The 15822-nt window shown below is 52.5% G+C and overlaps 1 protein-coding gene across 2 annotated transcripts in view; it reads left to right on the top strand.

The window, feature by feature from the left end:
* The window catches only part of RUNX3 (RUNX family transcription factor 3), a 60367-nt gene that overhangs the window by 32180 nt on the left and 12365 nt on the right, over nucleotides 1-15822 (top strand). For both annotated transcript variants that reach the window (XM_006189509.3, XM_032495515.1), the window contains exons 3-4: nucleotides 1705-1861; nucleotides 9497-9601. In XM_006189509.3, coding sequence (XP_006189571.2) covers nucleotides 1705-1861; nucleotides 9497-9601 — 262 coding nt within the window. The remainder of the gene's footprint in view (nucleotides 1-1704; nucleotides 1862-9496; nucleotides 9602-15822) is intronic.

Below are 15822 nucleotides of genomic sequence, written 5' to 3'. Positions count from 1 at the left end.
CTTTCGTTCTCTTTGCGCGCTCTGCCGGACTTCGGTGTTCCCTCTTGGATGCACCCGACACGGATGACTTTTAGGACATTTGCCCTCTCCACCCTTCGGGAGCCCTGCGGGGAGATGCTGATGCGGAAACGGGCAGATAGGGCTTCGCTCTTCTCCAACCCGGATCCCTCGGACACAGCCCTGCGGCAGCAGGGTAGAGGAGCCCCGGGACCAGGGCGAGGACAGTGGAGGTTGGTGCGGAGGGTGAAGGGGGCCTACCCTCCATTGCCAGCACCCTTCCTCCTGCACCGCTTCAGAAACACTTCCTACTCACACTGTCAACCTCTGGCTTCTGAAATTTTACTCTAAGGCCAAGATGGGGGCACTGAACCCTAAACGGTTGCGGCCAGGATCCCGAATGTCAAGCAGAGATTGGGGGCGCTCCCACCCCTGGCAGCCCCCAGTCATTCAGAGGAGCTTTTTCTCTTTACTGGGGAGTAGGCGACTGTTTCATTTTCATTTTTTTAAGGGGGCAGCGAGATGAAACGAAAACGCCTTGGTTTTCCCCTAAACCTCTCACAGCTGCCGTGAGAAAGGGCAAGGCAGGAAGGGCCAGCCGCTGGGGGCGGCGGGTGCCTGAGGTGGCTGGAAACAGCGGCTCCTGGCAGCTGAGGCCGTCCTTGGTCCCATTAAGACGACTCCAAATTGGAAAAAAGGATGAGTGGCTCTTTGAGGTCTCCCGGGTGACATCTTAAAATACCAGTGGGGAAAATCTCCCGGGGAGGAGGGGGAGGGGGAGGCCCGTGTGACTTTAATCCTCAGATTGGAGGTTTTACTGTCACTTGGAGCTTAAAAGGAATCTTTGAAATTAAAAGAAGACAGGATGTTGACAGGAAATCTGGCCTTTTTAATCAGACCCCAAACATTTTCTCCTTGAAATTTTTACCATCTGGATGCCTAGTCCCTGCACGCGGTGGCCACGTTTAAATGGCTGTGACTGCATTTGCAGTCTGATTCCTTTTCAGAAGGCATCTGCCTCTCCTCGCTCCTTGGGGGAGACTGTAGTAAGGGGGGATCTCCACCTTCATCCTGCAATTCCCAGCAGGTGCATCCTCCTGCTATCAAAAGCCCCTCTCTCACTTTAAAGGGGTTTTCTGTACAAGCCCTCTCCAAACACCAGTTTGTTTTGCATTTTGCATTTTTCCTGCATAACGAATTCAGGCTCTGCAGAGGCAGATAAACTGGGCCTGGGCCGCATTTCAGGGCCAAATTTCATACCCCAAAGGCCTCTCACATGAATTGAATGTGGGGAGCAGTCCCACTATTATTGTTGTTGATATTATTTTTACTTAGTGACTTGGTTGCTAGGAGCATGTTGATTCCTCTTTTGCTTAAGCCAAAGGGAAGAGAGGAACTGCACCCCACAACGTAGTGCCTGGGCTCTTTCACCGCGTTCGATTGTATTTAATTTTATTGAAAGGATACCGTTTTCAGGACGTGGCTTAACCTGTTAATTTGGATGTGGAAGGTAGAGATTTTGTCTTCTGGTTTTTGTCGTATTGGGAGGGGGGCAGGTCTCTATTGTCTTTAAGCCTCTTCTCCACCTGGCTTTTGAAAAATCCGCAGTGCGCTTGGGAGTGAGGGGAGGTGCGGGCCCAGCCCTTCCCCTTCTTTCCCTGGCCTCCCCTCCCTCCCTAAGCTGTCCCCCTCCCCCCATGCCCTCAGGTGGTGGCGCTGGGGGACGTGCCAGATGGAACAGTGGTGACAGTGATGGCGGGCAACGATGAGAACTATTCCGCTGAGCTACGCAATGCCTCGGCTGTCATGAAGAACCAGGTGGCCAGGTTCAACGACCTTCGCTTCGTGGGCCGCAGTGGGCGAGGTAAGCGGAGGAAAGGAGTCCCTGCGCCAGCCCACCTTTGGCAACAGCAAAGGTGGGGGGAAGGCAGCTGAGAGCCAGGCCTTGGGGTCCCAGCGGCAGCCCCAGAAACAGGTCTTCAGGCCCAGCTATGTCTAAAACAGTGGTGTAGAGTCCCTTAGGGTGTTACAGACTCTTTTGAAGATGTGGGGAAAGTTAGGGTCTCTTGCCAGAAAAGACACAATTTTCTCCCAGTTTCTGGGGCTTCCAAGCCTTCCTCTCTTTCCCGATTGTGCCCTGGTCTCACAAAAGGTGCTGGGAGAAAATCGTGGATTAAGAAGCTCAAAATGGGGCCTCATCATTCTTTTTTGGCAGGATGCTTACAGGCTGGTTTAGACAAATCCTTGGTCTTTGGGGCCCAAGCACCCCAGCCACTCTCCCCATGGGGGTGGTGTCTCTCCCACGCTTTGAGGCTGCCTCTCCCCAGCTGTGGTCTCCCCGAAGCCACAGTTTCGCCAGTCCTTTGAGCCTTAAGGTGGTTTAGAAAAGAAACAAATACAGTGCAGGATGCTGAGTGTTGGAAAGCATAGCTTGAAGGCTGCCGTCTCCCACCCTAGAATCAAGGCTGGTGTGCCTCTCTGCCTGTCTGATCTTCGTTGGGCAGTCTGAAGGAAGGCAGGACCAGACGCCACTATGGCCGCTGCCAGGGGATGTTGAGTGGGAGGCTGCTGGGACCTGAAACCCATCATCACTTCTGGGTGGAGAAGTCCTAGAAACCCTTCCCCAGGCGAAATGGAGACTTGAGGGCTCGCTGGCCCTTTAAGACCAGCCGGCTGTAAAGTGGGGAGTGCCCTTCCCAAGCTCCAGCCTGCCCCTCCAGCTTGTTAAGAAAGTCAGCTAGGTTCCCCCTACTTCCAGTCTCGACAGAGGCTGAGGCAGAATTGTACTTTTCATCACCAATAAACAAGACCTTCTTAAGGTTTTAGTTCCCTCTGAGCCGCCAGTCCTGCTCGGAGACGGGCATCTGGGCACCATTTTTTTCTCTCTAGCCGTTCAATGTATACATACAAATGTCAAACATATTTTGACTTTTCAGCATTAATTAAAACCAGGGCATTATTTGCATGTAATAACTGTTTACTTGTTACTTTTTATGAAACTGAAATAGTTTACATTCTTTCAAACATTTCCTGTTCCTGTTGGCTCCCTTCCCCACGCACAGATTTCTTTCAAACGTTGCCCTTAACTGGTTGCAGGTTGATGGATGGAAAATGTTTGCTTTTATGAATTAAGCTTTCATTGCTGCTCCTAATTAGTCTCCAAGCTCCTTTTGTCATCCCCAATCTCTCAAGCCTTTTGCAACTTAATCCCAGCCCCAGCCCTGGGTAGACAGTCACTTGCCACTGGTCGGTGGTGGCTCTTTCAGATGCAGCTGCACGGCTGGGTGGTGGCTGGGCCGCTGCCCCAGGTGGCAGTGGCGAGGGAGGCCAACTATAGCTGCAGCATAAGGGGAGGTCAGTCCTGAGAGCCAAGCAGAGCATCAGGAATGGGGCACCCTACTCCCCCTCCTGGGAGGTGGACTATAGAAAGAGAAGAAATGATTCTCTGCGTTACTGAGACCTTGTCTGGTCATTCTGCCACTGATTTCTTGGTGGTATTTATGCTCACAGACTTGCGCCCACCCTACGAGGCCCTCGGAGAGGGAGATAGGTTTCCAAAGCATTGTTTAGCAACAGTGTGCTCTTGGGGCGGGCATGGCTGAGGCTGGGATCGTGGCTTTGGGAGATGCAGGAGACTGAGGTTGTAAACCATCCTCCCAGCCTTTCTTTCACCTGACTCAGTGGTCCTGGGAGACAGAAGAAGCCTGAGTGGGAGTTCCAATGCCTGTGGAAATTGACCAGATTTTCAGACCTCAGAGGCTCATAATATTAAACAGCCTGGGCTCTACAACCAGCCTACCTGGATTTCAGTCCCAGCTCTGCCAGTGACTTGCTGGATGACATTGGGCAAATGGCTTAACCTCTCTGTGCCTCGGTTTCCTCAGCTGTAAAATGGGGATGATAATGGTACCTACCTGGTGGGATTTTGTGAGGATTAAGGAAGCTGGTACAGTATATCAGCTGGCACATACTGAGAGCTGGATACATGTTAGAGATTTTGTTACTTCAAATGCCTGGGACTGGAGGAGATCTTTGAAGTCCCTTTGAGTGGTGACAGTCACTGATTCTCTGATTATCGTGCGGTTTGGGCGGGGGTGGGGGAAACCCAGAAGGTGTGAATTGTTGACTGGGAGAAGTGGAGGCGGCTGGCAGTGAGGGAGGAGGGCGCGGGGGTCCTGTGGCATGCAGCTGTGCATCAGCCGTGCCCATCCTGGCCGTGGGGAAATTCCCTCTGAGGACAAATCCTTGACTGACACAGACAGTTTGGGCTGCTCTAGGAGTCCGGATAGACTGGAGTTTGGGACTCAGAGCCTTTCCGTGGCTCTCTGACTTCTGCCAAGACTAAGAAGCCAGATGGAAACTTGCTTTTTATTTCTCAATCCTGTCTTAATTCTGAGAGCTTTCTATGCAAGACATACACACAATACCCCCACGGAGCTCTCACGATAAGCCTGGAGGTATAAACTGAGGCAAGAAAGGGAAAGAAACCAAGTTATTCTCCTGCAGTGATTAGGGCCCGGGTCCCTGCCCTGCCCAACACAGCGCCCTGTCTTACAACAAATTTTTTGCAACTTGCACTCTACCATCGTACAGTTGAAATGTGTAGATAACGTAATCTACCCATCTACATGCATCTTCAAAACCTGTATAATTCCATAGCTATAATGGAAAGAAAAAGGAAAAGTAACTTATAGTAATATCTCTGTTTGAATATGTAAACGTTGGAGTGAGATGACAGATGGACGCTGTGAGGTGCATGGATGCTTGCACCCCAGCCCTAGCCCCGTGACCCCCACAGCAGGCCAGGGGTGCATGACTTAAAGTCTGAACGCGGCGCTGCCATCAGTGACATGATTTTCTGAAATTGTGAGCAATTCTTGGCAAAATTCTGAGCGAAATTAAAAACAAAAACAAAAAAACTGTCTTCCTTCCTTGAAAATTCAGTAGATGTTAAAAGTGCACAAAAACTTTTGTCTTGTTTTATGTAAAATGGAGTTAGGTTCATGGCTCAAAGATTCCTTATAAGCAAGTTTTTCACACACAGGAAGAATGAATAGTTCATTGCCCTGTGCGGTGCTAGACACTTGCATCCCCTTCCTGCCCCCCACATCCCACTTCTTGAGAACCATGTACCACAAATCCCCAAAATGCCCTCTAGGAGGGGCCGTGGGCCCAAGTGAAGATGAAAAGTCAGGAGTGTGGCTTCCTGAACTGTCACTAACCGGTTAGAAAGAAACTGTAATGTGTGGAGAGAGATTTGGGATGAGATGTGTGCATGTGGGCTTAGGGGACCGCTGGTGGGAGAAGGGTAGATTGCTTCTTAGCCTATATTGAAAAAACCCAGAAGTCTCCAGAGATGCCCTCTCCTGCTATCCACCAAGTCCCAGTGGTTGGGGCTTGTCACAAGGAACCCAGGCCGAGAGGGACTGGGACTTGCTCAAGGCCTTACTGCCAGACCTGCAGGAATGCCTGGGGCGGCTCACAGCCCCCACACGCAGCTACTTCCAGGACAAGACATCCCCCTCTGCCACCAGGGCCGGCAGTGGGAGCACCTTGATTTGCAATTCATAGACTCCTGGCTGATTGCAAGTTTGCCCCAGGTTCTTGCACAAAGCTGTCCACCTCCTTTGTCTTCTCAGATGTCTGCTCTAAGAGAGGGGAGAGATGGGTGGATGAGCTGGTTGGCCGCTGGTAGAGAGAGAGGTGATGGGCACTCAGGGTGACATCTTTCCCCTACGCCTGGTTCATGGGGCCCCTGCCTCCTGTGGCACCTGACACCTACCCCTCCCTCCACCTCATGCTTCCAGGCCCCAGCCCCTCCCTTCCTCCCTCCTCCCACCCTCCTCTCTGTGGGTACCTGTGAGGGGTGGTGTCAGGCCTGGAAACTGGGAGGAAGCTGTTGAGGTGGGCTGGTGACCTCAGGGCTGGCCTGTGGTTTGCTGCCTGGTGGGGTGGGGGCTTCTCACTTCCCAGGAGTAGGTGCTTAGGGTCTGTGTGGGGGACCAGCTCCAGGACATCCTAACCTTTCTGGCCCCTGCCTGGATACTATGTAACCTAGTCAACTCATTGCCCCCTGTGAGTCTCAGTTTTCTTATCTGTAAAATGGGAGCAGTAATTTCTGCCCTTAATTCATTTAACAAACATTTATTGAGCACTTGCTATATGCCAGGTGCTCTCTTAGGGGCTGGGGACACAGCAATGAACAAGACAAAAATTCTGGCCCCTGGGGAGTTTATAGTCTAGTGGAGGGAGACAGTAAGATAAGTAAATAGATGGATTATTAGAAGTAAGAAGCATTAGGAGGAAATTGTAGCAGATCAAGTGGGAGTGGGAAGGTCTGTGATGCTTCAGAGTGAGTCTTAACCTTTTATCACCCCACAGACCCCTTTGACAGTCTCAGAATGGTGTTTTTAAAGAATGAAATGAAATACAAAGGATGACAATGAACATCGATTATATTAAAACGTAGTTAGCAAGACTTTAAAAATTGTGGTAAATATACTGCCTTGTTAGGGTGTTAAATAACAAGATCTAGCAAAGGGCTTGATGACGACCGTAATTTTGAAGTTGCGACGAACATCAAAGATATTTAAAGAAATATGCAACGTCTGTAATGTGATACGTAAATATCTGTGACGTCTTCTGGTGACAAGGTCACAGGGACTGCTGTAATGCCTCTGTGGTTTGTTGCCTACGTTCACTGGAGAGAGATGTTAAATTTTGGCTAGAGGTTAGGGGCAATACCATTGCCTTTTTTTTTTTTTTTCTATCCCAGTTCTTGGACTGACTCGATTCTAAAAGGGATGCCAAGTTTAAATGCTCCTTTTAAAAATGACAACAACAACAAAAGTTGTCCTCTAGATAAAGTGATCAGGGAGGGCCTCACTAGGAAGGTGACTTTTCAGTGGTGACCTGAAGGAAGCGAGGTGAGAAACAAAGCACTTCCTTGGGGAATGGGGCCCATCTGACTCTGGGCTGTCCACCGAAATTACCCATCCGCTAGGCGCCCTGAGGAACCAAGGAGGTGATGGGAAGGTCAGAGGCCCAGGGACCCCTGAGAGTGCCTGACTGGTTGTGGGGAGGGTCCAGGAGGAAACCAGTAGGAGGGAGGGAGGGTCCCTGGGAGTGAGTGGGCCAGGAGCCAGAAGCCACCTGCCTGGCATTTCCTGAGACATTCTGTACTTTCCGTTTCCAGAAACCATGGAAAGTGCCCCTGTGGTCTGAGACTGAGGGGCCAGATTGGTTTCTCTGGCCAAGGACTCCAGGTCAGGTGCGATTTGCATTTCCATCCCTGCCTCCAGATGGCAGCTCCCAAAAATTCTCAGAGAGGCCCCACTCTTTCCCAGATCGAGTCACACCTCAACTTAAACCCCCTGCATCCCCCTACCCACCACCTTCCCCGAAGTCTCAGAAGTCCTTTGGTTCCTTGGTGTGGCCCCAGCAGCCTGGCTGGTTTACTTTTGTTCTGGGGTCTCCTGTTTCTCGGGCTGGAGTGTTCACTTGCTCTCTGGACCAGCAAGTACCCAGCCTTGCATAGAGAACCATAAACTGTTGGTCCCTCCACCCCACGAAACTTTCCTCTCCCACCTGTGAAGTAGGAATTTGGAAACAAGCCTACCTGCCTGTGAGAGTTGTTGGGAGGACTGGGACAGCCGGGTCAGCAGCCCGAGCCACTCGGGCAGCCGCCCTCTGTGCCTGCCCTGGACCAGCCTCAGGGGACGCAGGTCCAGGAACCCTCGGCCCCTGCCCTCAGGGAGTCCCCAGACCTATAACTGGGGTTCAGAGATAGGAATGCTCAGAGGAAGAGCAGGGGGAACCAGGTTTGACTTGGGAATGAGTGAAGCTCCCCCCAGACCCTCCCAATCTCATTCAGTCTGGAGGCTTTTTTGATAACAGGATAGGGCAAGAGACCGGGCTCCTACTTCAGTAAAGCTGCTGGTAAAATTGGGTTACCCTTTGAGAAAAAACCCTTACCTCATACCACATCAACCAGTAAACCCCAGAAGAATCAAAGAATTTAATGTCGAAGGTAGAGAGGACAGTGCTTATGGAAGGTAACCTTTAGATACTTGTGGGGAAACCTCCCTACACATCAAAACGGCGGGAGAAATCACTAACGAGAGGTGGAACTGAAAATGCAAAACAGCTCAGTGTCAGAAAGCGAAATATAACGGCCAGTGAACTAGGAAACCCATCGCCACAAACAGGACAAGGAAAGTGTTAAGCTTGATAGAATCGAGTGATTTTTTTTTAAGGCACTGAAACCTTCATAGAAAAGCATAAAGGACCAAGAAGCAATAATTTGTGTTGGATTAGGCAGGGTGATAAACATATTAAAAGTTTCAATCTCGCCAGTAGTAGAACAAAGGCAATGAAGTCGGGAGCGTTGAAGAGCTCTCCCCACCTCACCCCACCCGTGACAGGCGGGGTTACGGTGGTGCTGCCAGCCCCGGTGGGACTCCACACGCATCATGATGATTCTGTCTGGAGAGATCAGTGCCCCCACGTCTGTCTCAACCCTCTGATGCAATGAAATCACTCACTGCTTCTTGGAATCTAGTCTAAGGAAATAAGCAGAGATGTAGACAAAGATTTTTATAAACAGAAGGTCATTTTCATTTTATTTTAAATGGTAAAAAAAAAATTATTATTTTAAAAGTTTTTTCCCCTCTCAGGAATTTTGAATGGAGACTTTGGAGCCAAATGTTTATCTAAAAATAGAACAGCATTCTGGAAATAACAGTTTTGTCTACAAATGAAATGTCTGCAGCTCCCAAATCAGTCCTTTTTCAGCCCCCGCCGCACACGCCAATAAGAAATTAGCAGCGTCGTAAATACCCGAGAGTAAGGAGATGGATAAATAAAAGATGAGGCTTCCGTGAGTTGAAATATTTTGCCACCATTAAAAATGAAATTTATGAAGAATTTTTAATGACATAAGTGCTTATGATATGATGTTAAATGAACAAGAAAGAGGGTACGGAAATTTTATTTTACTATCATTGCAACTGTGTAAAAATACAGTCACCTGAAAAAGGTTGCAATAGAGAACACTCAAATGTTAATAGTGTTTTTTTCTGGCTAGTGTAACTATGGGTGATTTTTTTCTTCTATTTTATATTTTCTGTGTTCTTAAAATTTTCTATAAAGATCACGAATTACTTCCATAAAAAAACAGTGTGTACCCATCCTAGCCCCCCATCCCTATATCGTGAGGATCCCTGGATAGAAGGATCAGCACAAAGGCAAGAAGCAGGGAGGAAATAAGCCAAGATGGCCAGAGCTTGGGGTGATAAGCTCTTGAGGAAAGGGATAAAGTTGGGGCCAGACCTCCTGGAGCCTTGAATGCCAGCCCCAGCAGCTTGAATTTCAGCCAGAGCCCTATCTTCTGCCCAGGTTCAAAGGAGAGAGACTTGCTCCTTCTCAAAGGCTAGGGCTTCAGGATGTTGTGAATGGCTCCAGGTGCCAACCTCCTGCCTTTATTTCCCACTCTCGCCAGGGAAGAGTTTCACACTGACCATCACTGTGTTCACCAACCCCACCCAAGTGGCCACCTACCACCGAGCCATCAAGGTGACCGTGGATGGACCCCGGGAGCCCAGACGTAAGTGCCAGAGCCACTGAGCCCCCAGGGGTTGGGGAAGGAGGAGGGCTGTGGGGGAGGCAGGGGGGGTAGGGCAGCAGCCGAGGTCAAACAGAGGGCACTGGGTCCCAGGAGCACTCTTGTGCGGGATTGTGGTCCTCTGCTCAACAACTGCCCCCCCGCCCCAATACTGAGTGCCTGGCAGCAAAACCTGAAGCTCTCTGTGCTTACCCCTGGGCTGTAGGAAGCCAGGAAGGAGGCTGGGAAGGGGAGATGAGAGAATCAACATGACCCCCTCCCCGCTCCCCAGAGATGACTGCCCACTGGGGGCCAGGGGCTGGGAAACTATGGATTTGCATCCTTTAAGGAGAGGAAAAAGATGGAAAAGACTTCAGAAGAGGGGTGTGTGTGTGTGTGTGTGTGTGTGTGTATGATCGTGCGTGTGTGATTGTGTGTGTGTTTGGGGGTAGAGTCCAGGTTTGTTCTACTCCACCCCACGTTCGTCTGCCAGTGGCAGAGGGAGGCAGTCATCAAAAGCAGGAGCTGCTCTGGCTGTGAGGCCAGATCCCCTCCTTGGAAATGTTCTTTGAATCTCAGTGTGTGACTTACTCAAGCCGCCCAGAGCCCAGACGCTGACCCAGGACCCACATCTCAAGATTAGCAATGCAAGTTTGATTCTGCAAATGTTTATTGAGCGCCTGTTCTGTCCCGAGAGCCCTGATCTGTGCATTTTAGCATCAGAGAGAGTTTGTGTTTCATTGCTTCTGCCCACTGAATGACCGGGGATTTGCAGATTCAGATTGAGGAAACTGGAGGGGCTGCTTCCACAGAGTGGGCCAGAGGCCTGTGTTCCCTGAATGAATGAATGAATGAATGAAACAAAGAACCAGCTGGTCATCACTGGACTGGCTGCTTCTTGAGCTTCAACCAGAGCTCTTATCTGGACTGGCCCTACTCACAGCATGCTCAGCCTGGTGTATTAAGAGCTGCCTGGTCCTTCTGTTTGTAACTGTGGCCCTTTACAGTTTAGTAAACATTTATTGTCTCCTGGGATCCTGAGCTAAAGAGTCACCTCAGTTTCAGGGAGGAGAGAATCCAGGCTCTGGGACATTGAGAAGCTGACCAGGGCCTCACACTGTCTTAGGTGCAGGGAGGTGCCCAGTCTTCCAGGAGACAGCCTTCCATTCCAATCCATTCTAATTCCGGAGCTGAGTGGGCAGGAGGACAAGCTCCTGGTCTGTCCTCAGTGCCCAGGAGGCTGAGAACAGGTGTGTAGCTGTGCCAGGGCATCACCAGTGGGGGCCCCACACCTGGCCCTGGGCCGCCCTCCCTTCTTGGGTATCAGGCAGGCCTGCCTCCCTATCTGTCCAATTCCTGAGCCAGCTCCAGCACCTGGCCACTTGGGAAAGGCTCAGAGCTGAGCCCAGCAGCCCTGGAAGAATTTCCCTCCTGGCTTCTCAGGGCCACCTCCTCCAGCCTGCCCTGAGCTCCTGAGCGTCGTCATCAGGCCCACAGTTATTCACCTCCCAGCTGGCACCTGCCCTGGCCAAATTCCTGCTGCTTCCTTCCTGATGGGATTGGATATGGATGGATCTGTGCCCCTGGCCTTGGGCTTTGTGGCTCTGGACAAGTCATGCCTCCTTTTTGGCCTCAGTTTTGTCATCTGTGAACCAGGTCAGTGACCCCAAGAGTCTCAAGGTGGTGATGGCTGGGAAGCCCCTGTGAGCCATCGGCCCATGGTACAGAGAGCAGAATCTGAGCCAGCTGGCCTGGCTGGGGGACCTTGGGCAAGTCCCTGACCTCTCTGGGCCTCAGCTCCCTCCTTCAGGAAGTGGGATGATACCACGCAGCCCACAGGCCTGGAAATCAGTGATGGCATGTGGCTAGCATCTGGCTGTAGCAGAGGGAGGGTCCTTGTGAGTCACTGGATCTGTGGTGTTCTGTCATCCCTAGTAGCTGGCCACCACCCTGCACTCCCACCACCACCACCATTAGTCAATGGTGAACCTCTTTTTATCAGCATCAGGGTGGCTGCTGAGAAACCCAGGTCATTATAATAGAGGTATCACATCTCTGTTGAAGGAGGTGATATCTTTCTCTAAGCCTCTAGGAGTAGATTCAGTATGAACAGGAGCCACAGGCTCAATGTGATGATGAGCACTTAGGAGCCACTCCACAAAGCAGGGAGCACACGGTGTGTAGAGGCATGCAAGCTGAGTCTTAGAGCAGGTGGTCAGGCTCCCAGGGGCCAGGTGATGCTTGGAATCCCTCAGGGTTCAGCCCTGCCCAGCCCAGAGCTGCCCACCCTCCCCTACTGAGACTGCTTGGATGAGGGTGGAGAAGCCCTGCCCTTGGGAGCCCCCAGTCATGTGCTTACCAGCTCTTCTCCCCTGAGGTCCCCAGACCTGAGACAGCCCCTTCTTGGGGGAAGGGGAAGAAGTCAGGCCCAGAGACGAGCCAGAGTCAGAGGCCAGCCCCGCTGCATGACCTGAGACAGATCAGTGGTTTTAAAGTGATTTGTTGAAACAAAATCTTAGCAGTAGCTCATTTATAGAAAATAGCAGATGTAGGAGGGGATGCTTCTCCTGGTCTCCCACCTAAGCACCTGCTTGCTCTGGCCCCGCCCACTCTGGCCCTCAGGTCAGGTCTCACCAACACCTGGGTTCCAGCCCCAACCTGGCCTTCACTCTGTGACCATGGGCAAATCCTCCTCCTTTCTAGACTTCCCGCCTTTGAGTGATAAGAGGCCAGCTCAGCCGCTGCTGGTCACTGAGCGCTCCCTGTGGGCCAGGCCCTATGCAGAGTCTCCTCAGTGATCCTCAACAACCCCCGGAGGAGACGGGCCAGGAGGCAAGTCACTTGCCCAAGGGTGAGCTTTGGTGCACCCCAGGGGCTCCAGCCTGGGGTTCAGGGAAGCAAGGGCCACTTGGAGGGACCTTGCCACCTCAGTGTGCTCATCTGTAAGATGGGCGTGATACTAGCCTCTGCTCTGGAAGGTGAGCATTAAGTGAGTTTCTAGCTGCCTGTCCCGCTGGAAGTGGGTTATTAATAGTGTTTCCCTTCTGTTCTTTTCTCCTGCTCTGTGACCCCCGACCCCACATGAAGGCTGAGCCTCCTGTGCGGAGCGGTGGAGGTAGAGGCTGGCCCTGGGAGCCAAGGAGTGGGCGCCTGCAGGTCCCCGAGGCCCGGCTGTGGGTTCTGTGGCCAGGTCGTTCCCCTCCGCTGCCCTGCAGAGCGTGCCCGGTCTGCAGCCAGGTGGCCGGCTGGGTTTGAAGGCTGGCTTGGTGGCTTCCTGCCTGTGTGGCCTCCTCGGTTTCTGAGGTTCTCAGTGCTGATGTCCCTCCTAGTCACCGGGGGCTGGTTAAGAAGCAGGTGGAGCAGGATCCAGGACACGGGCAGGAGGTGGTGCAGCACCCGGCGATCCTGGTGTGGAACCCAGTTTGGGAACCGCTCACCCCGTCTCCCAGGGCACAGTACCTGGAAGGGCAGGACGCAGGTTCTTCAGGGCTGCCAGAGGCAGAGGGGCGGCTCTGGCATCTTGCCTGGGGGCTTTTTCTTCCCCAAAATGTACATGAGATGATTTCAACAAGTATTTTCCTGGGTACCTACCATGTGTCAGGCACTGTTCTGGAAGCTGGGTACACCACACAAAACCCAACAAACGGGCTGTGGCCCTCTTGGCTCTCTAGGGGTGACAGCAGGGGTGGGGAGAGATGGTAAACTGTGCTGTTGTCACCGTGGCCCACAAGGCCCAATCTTGTCTGTGCCCGTTAGCCCTCTGCCTTCCTCTCAGACACCTCCTCCTCCTTGCTTACCCAACTCTGGCCACCCTGGCCTCCTAGCCAGTCTTTGAACTGGGCAGCCACATTTCTGCCTCAGGGCCTTTGCACTGCTATTCCCTCCAACCTGAGACACTTTTTCCCAGACACCCCCAGATTTATGGCTCACTCCTTCCCACCTTGGAGTCTTTGCTCATGCTTCTCAGTGAGCCCTTCCCTGACACATTGTTTCAGATCACACACACAGGCATCCCCCAACCCCCCTTTTACTTCCCAGCTTTAATTTTATTTATCACTTTCATTTATTCATTCACTCATTCATTTCATTTATTTTTCATCTTCCCTGACTACTGTATATGCTCCGCAGGGCAGGGGTTCTGTCCTCTGCTTTGCCAGGCACTGGTGTAGACCCTGGAACACAGATGTGAGCACTTAGTAGGTGCTCAGGAAATATTTGTTGAATGGATAAGCGAGGTAAACAAATGATTAGCTAGTTTAATTTCAGGCTATGAGAAGTCCTATGAAGAATACTGAAGCTAGGGGAGGGGAGGAGAGCGAGGGGATGGGACTCACAGGAGGAGGGGGAACAAGGGAGGCCTCCTGAAGAGGTGACATTTGAACAGAGGCCTGAGGGAGGTGAGCAGCCACTGTGGCTACTGGGGGCAGGAAAAGTGACCCTAAGCTGGCAGCTAAATTGTGGCCATCCGGCCATCCAGCCATCCTAAAGTTGCCGCAGTTCCGTCCTCAGCTCCAGGTGTGGGGATTGGAGGGATGACCAGGTTGAGACAACTGCTCCCCACACCTGGCTCCTAGGTCCCCTCTTCCCCGGGGGAGTGCTCCTAGCAAGAGGGAAGGGGTTAGCCTCAGACCTCCCGGGTTCCCCGAATCAACCCCAGGCTGCTGGAAGCCCCAGCTGTGGCCCTGGGAAGGGGCTAGTTGCCTCCCTGCCTGCTGGCCCTCCTGCCAGCCCGGTTCTCTGCCCAGCCACCAAGCAGCTTCCGTCTGCTCACAGGGGGCCGATTCATGGCAGACCACCCCGGGCCTGGTACCAGCTTGCGATTCCACGCGGCTGTTAAGAGTCGGGTGTAAATCTCCTGACAGGCCGCAGAGTGGGCCTTGGGCCTGGGTGCCCCACCCCAGGGCTGGGCAGACAGTGGCTGCTGTGTCTGGGTTGTGGCTGCACCAGGGCCAGGCCCAACAACCAAGGAGGTGGCCGAGCGGCCTCAGATGGGTGAGGGGCCCCACAGTGGGGCCCACATTGTTCCCCACAGGCCAAGCTGCTCCTGTGGCCCTGCCCAGTGTTGCTCTCCCTGCTCCCTGCCCTCGTTGGCCTCCTGCTCCCTCCCACCCAGCTGCAGCAGGACCCTGAGCTGGCCTCTTGCCAGTCAGACCTCACTGCCAAGGAACCCAGCTCTCCTCTCTTGGAGGTCTTGAGAAGCCAAGACCTTAGCAAGCAAACTCCATGCAATATGCTGACCATTCTAGGTTTGACCTTTATCATGTGCCTCCACTTTTCCATCTGTAAAATGAATGTGATGGTAGTGGCCCCTCAGAGGGTCATGGCCCTTGGAAACGATATATGTGTCCCACCTGGCACAGTGCTCAGCATGTCGTGGATGCCTGCTCAAGTGGTTGCCACTCTCATCACAGGGGCTTGTGTTGGGCCAGCGTGAAGGCAGGGAGATGGCCTTGATGGCCTCTGGGTTTCCCCTCAAAGCACCAGGTGCCTGGCAAGTGTGCAGACCCAGGACTGGCCTAGCTGGTGATGCCCTGGGAATGGTGGTAAGGTAGCCCCGCCCAGAATCCAGCCCTTGTCCTCAAGCTCCTGCTGGTGTGACCCTGGGTGAATCACCCACCTGGATGGACCCCACTCTGATCCTTCTCACACACTTACAACTTTGGGCAACCCACGGTCTAAGTGAATTGAGGAGGAGTTGTGAACCCAGTACGCCTTCTTTGAGGGTCAGGTCCAGGCGGGCTGTTTAATTCTTGCAATCTGTTCACACCCTCCAGATTTAGGGTGTGATCCCCATTTCACAGATGGGACAACCGAGGCCCAGAAGGAGAGAGTGACCTGCCCACATCACCAGTGGGTAAGAGCTGTAGGGACAGGCCTTTGCCAGTGGGCCCTGGAGGGTCATAAATGAGGTTCAGAGCACTAATCAAGGTGACATTGGAGCTGTCAGTAAGTTGAGCTCAGCTGCTGGAGGCTTGATGGGCAGCCCAAGCCAGGTCCAGAGGGCCAAGGTAGGGCCTTCCTGAGGCAGTCTCCATCCTCCCCACAAAGCACTCTGCTTTGAAACGCTTGGGGCCTGTCCTCCAGGTCATCCTCACCTCAGGGGTTAGACAATGTGATACCCACTTGCCAGGTGTAGAAACTGAAGTCCAGAGGAGGAGAGGGACTTGGTGGGTTAGAACAGGTTGTGATTAGAGGGTTAGACTCTTAGCACTGAGCTTCAGAGC

The sequence above is a fragment of the Camelus ferus genome, chromosome 13 (assembly GCF_009834535.1).
Source record: "Camelus ferus isolate YT-003-E chromosome 13, BCGSAC_Cfer_1.0, whole genome shotgun sequence".
Lineage (NCBI taxonomy): Eukaryota > Metazoa > Chordata > Mammalia > Artiodactyla > Camelidae > Camelus > Camelus ferus.
This window is presented reverse-complemented; position numbering and strand designations above follow the sequence as displayed.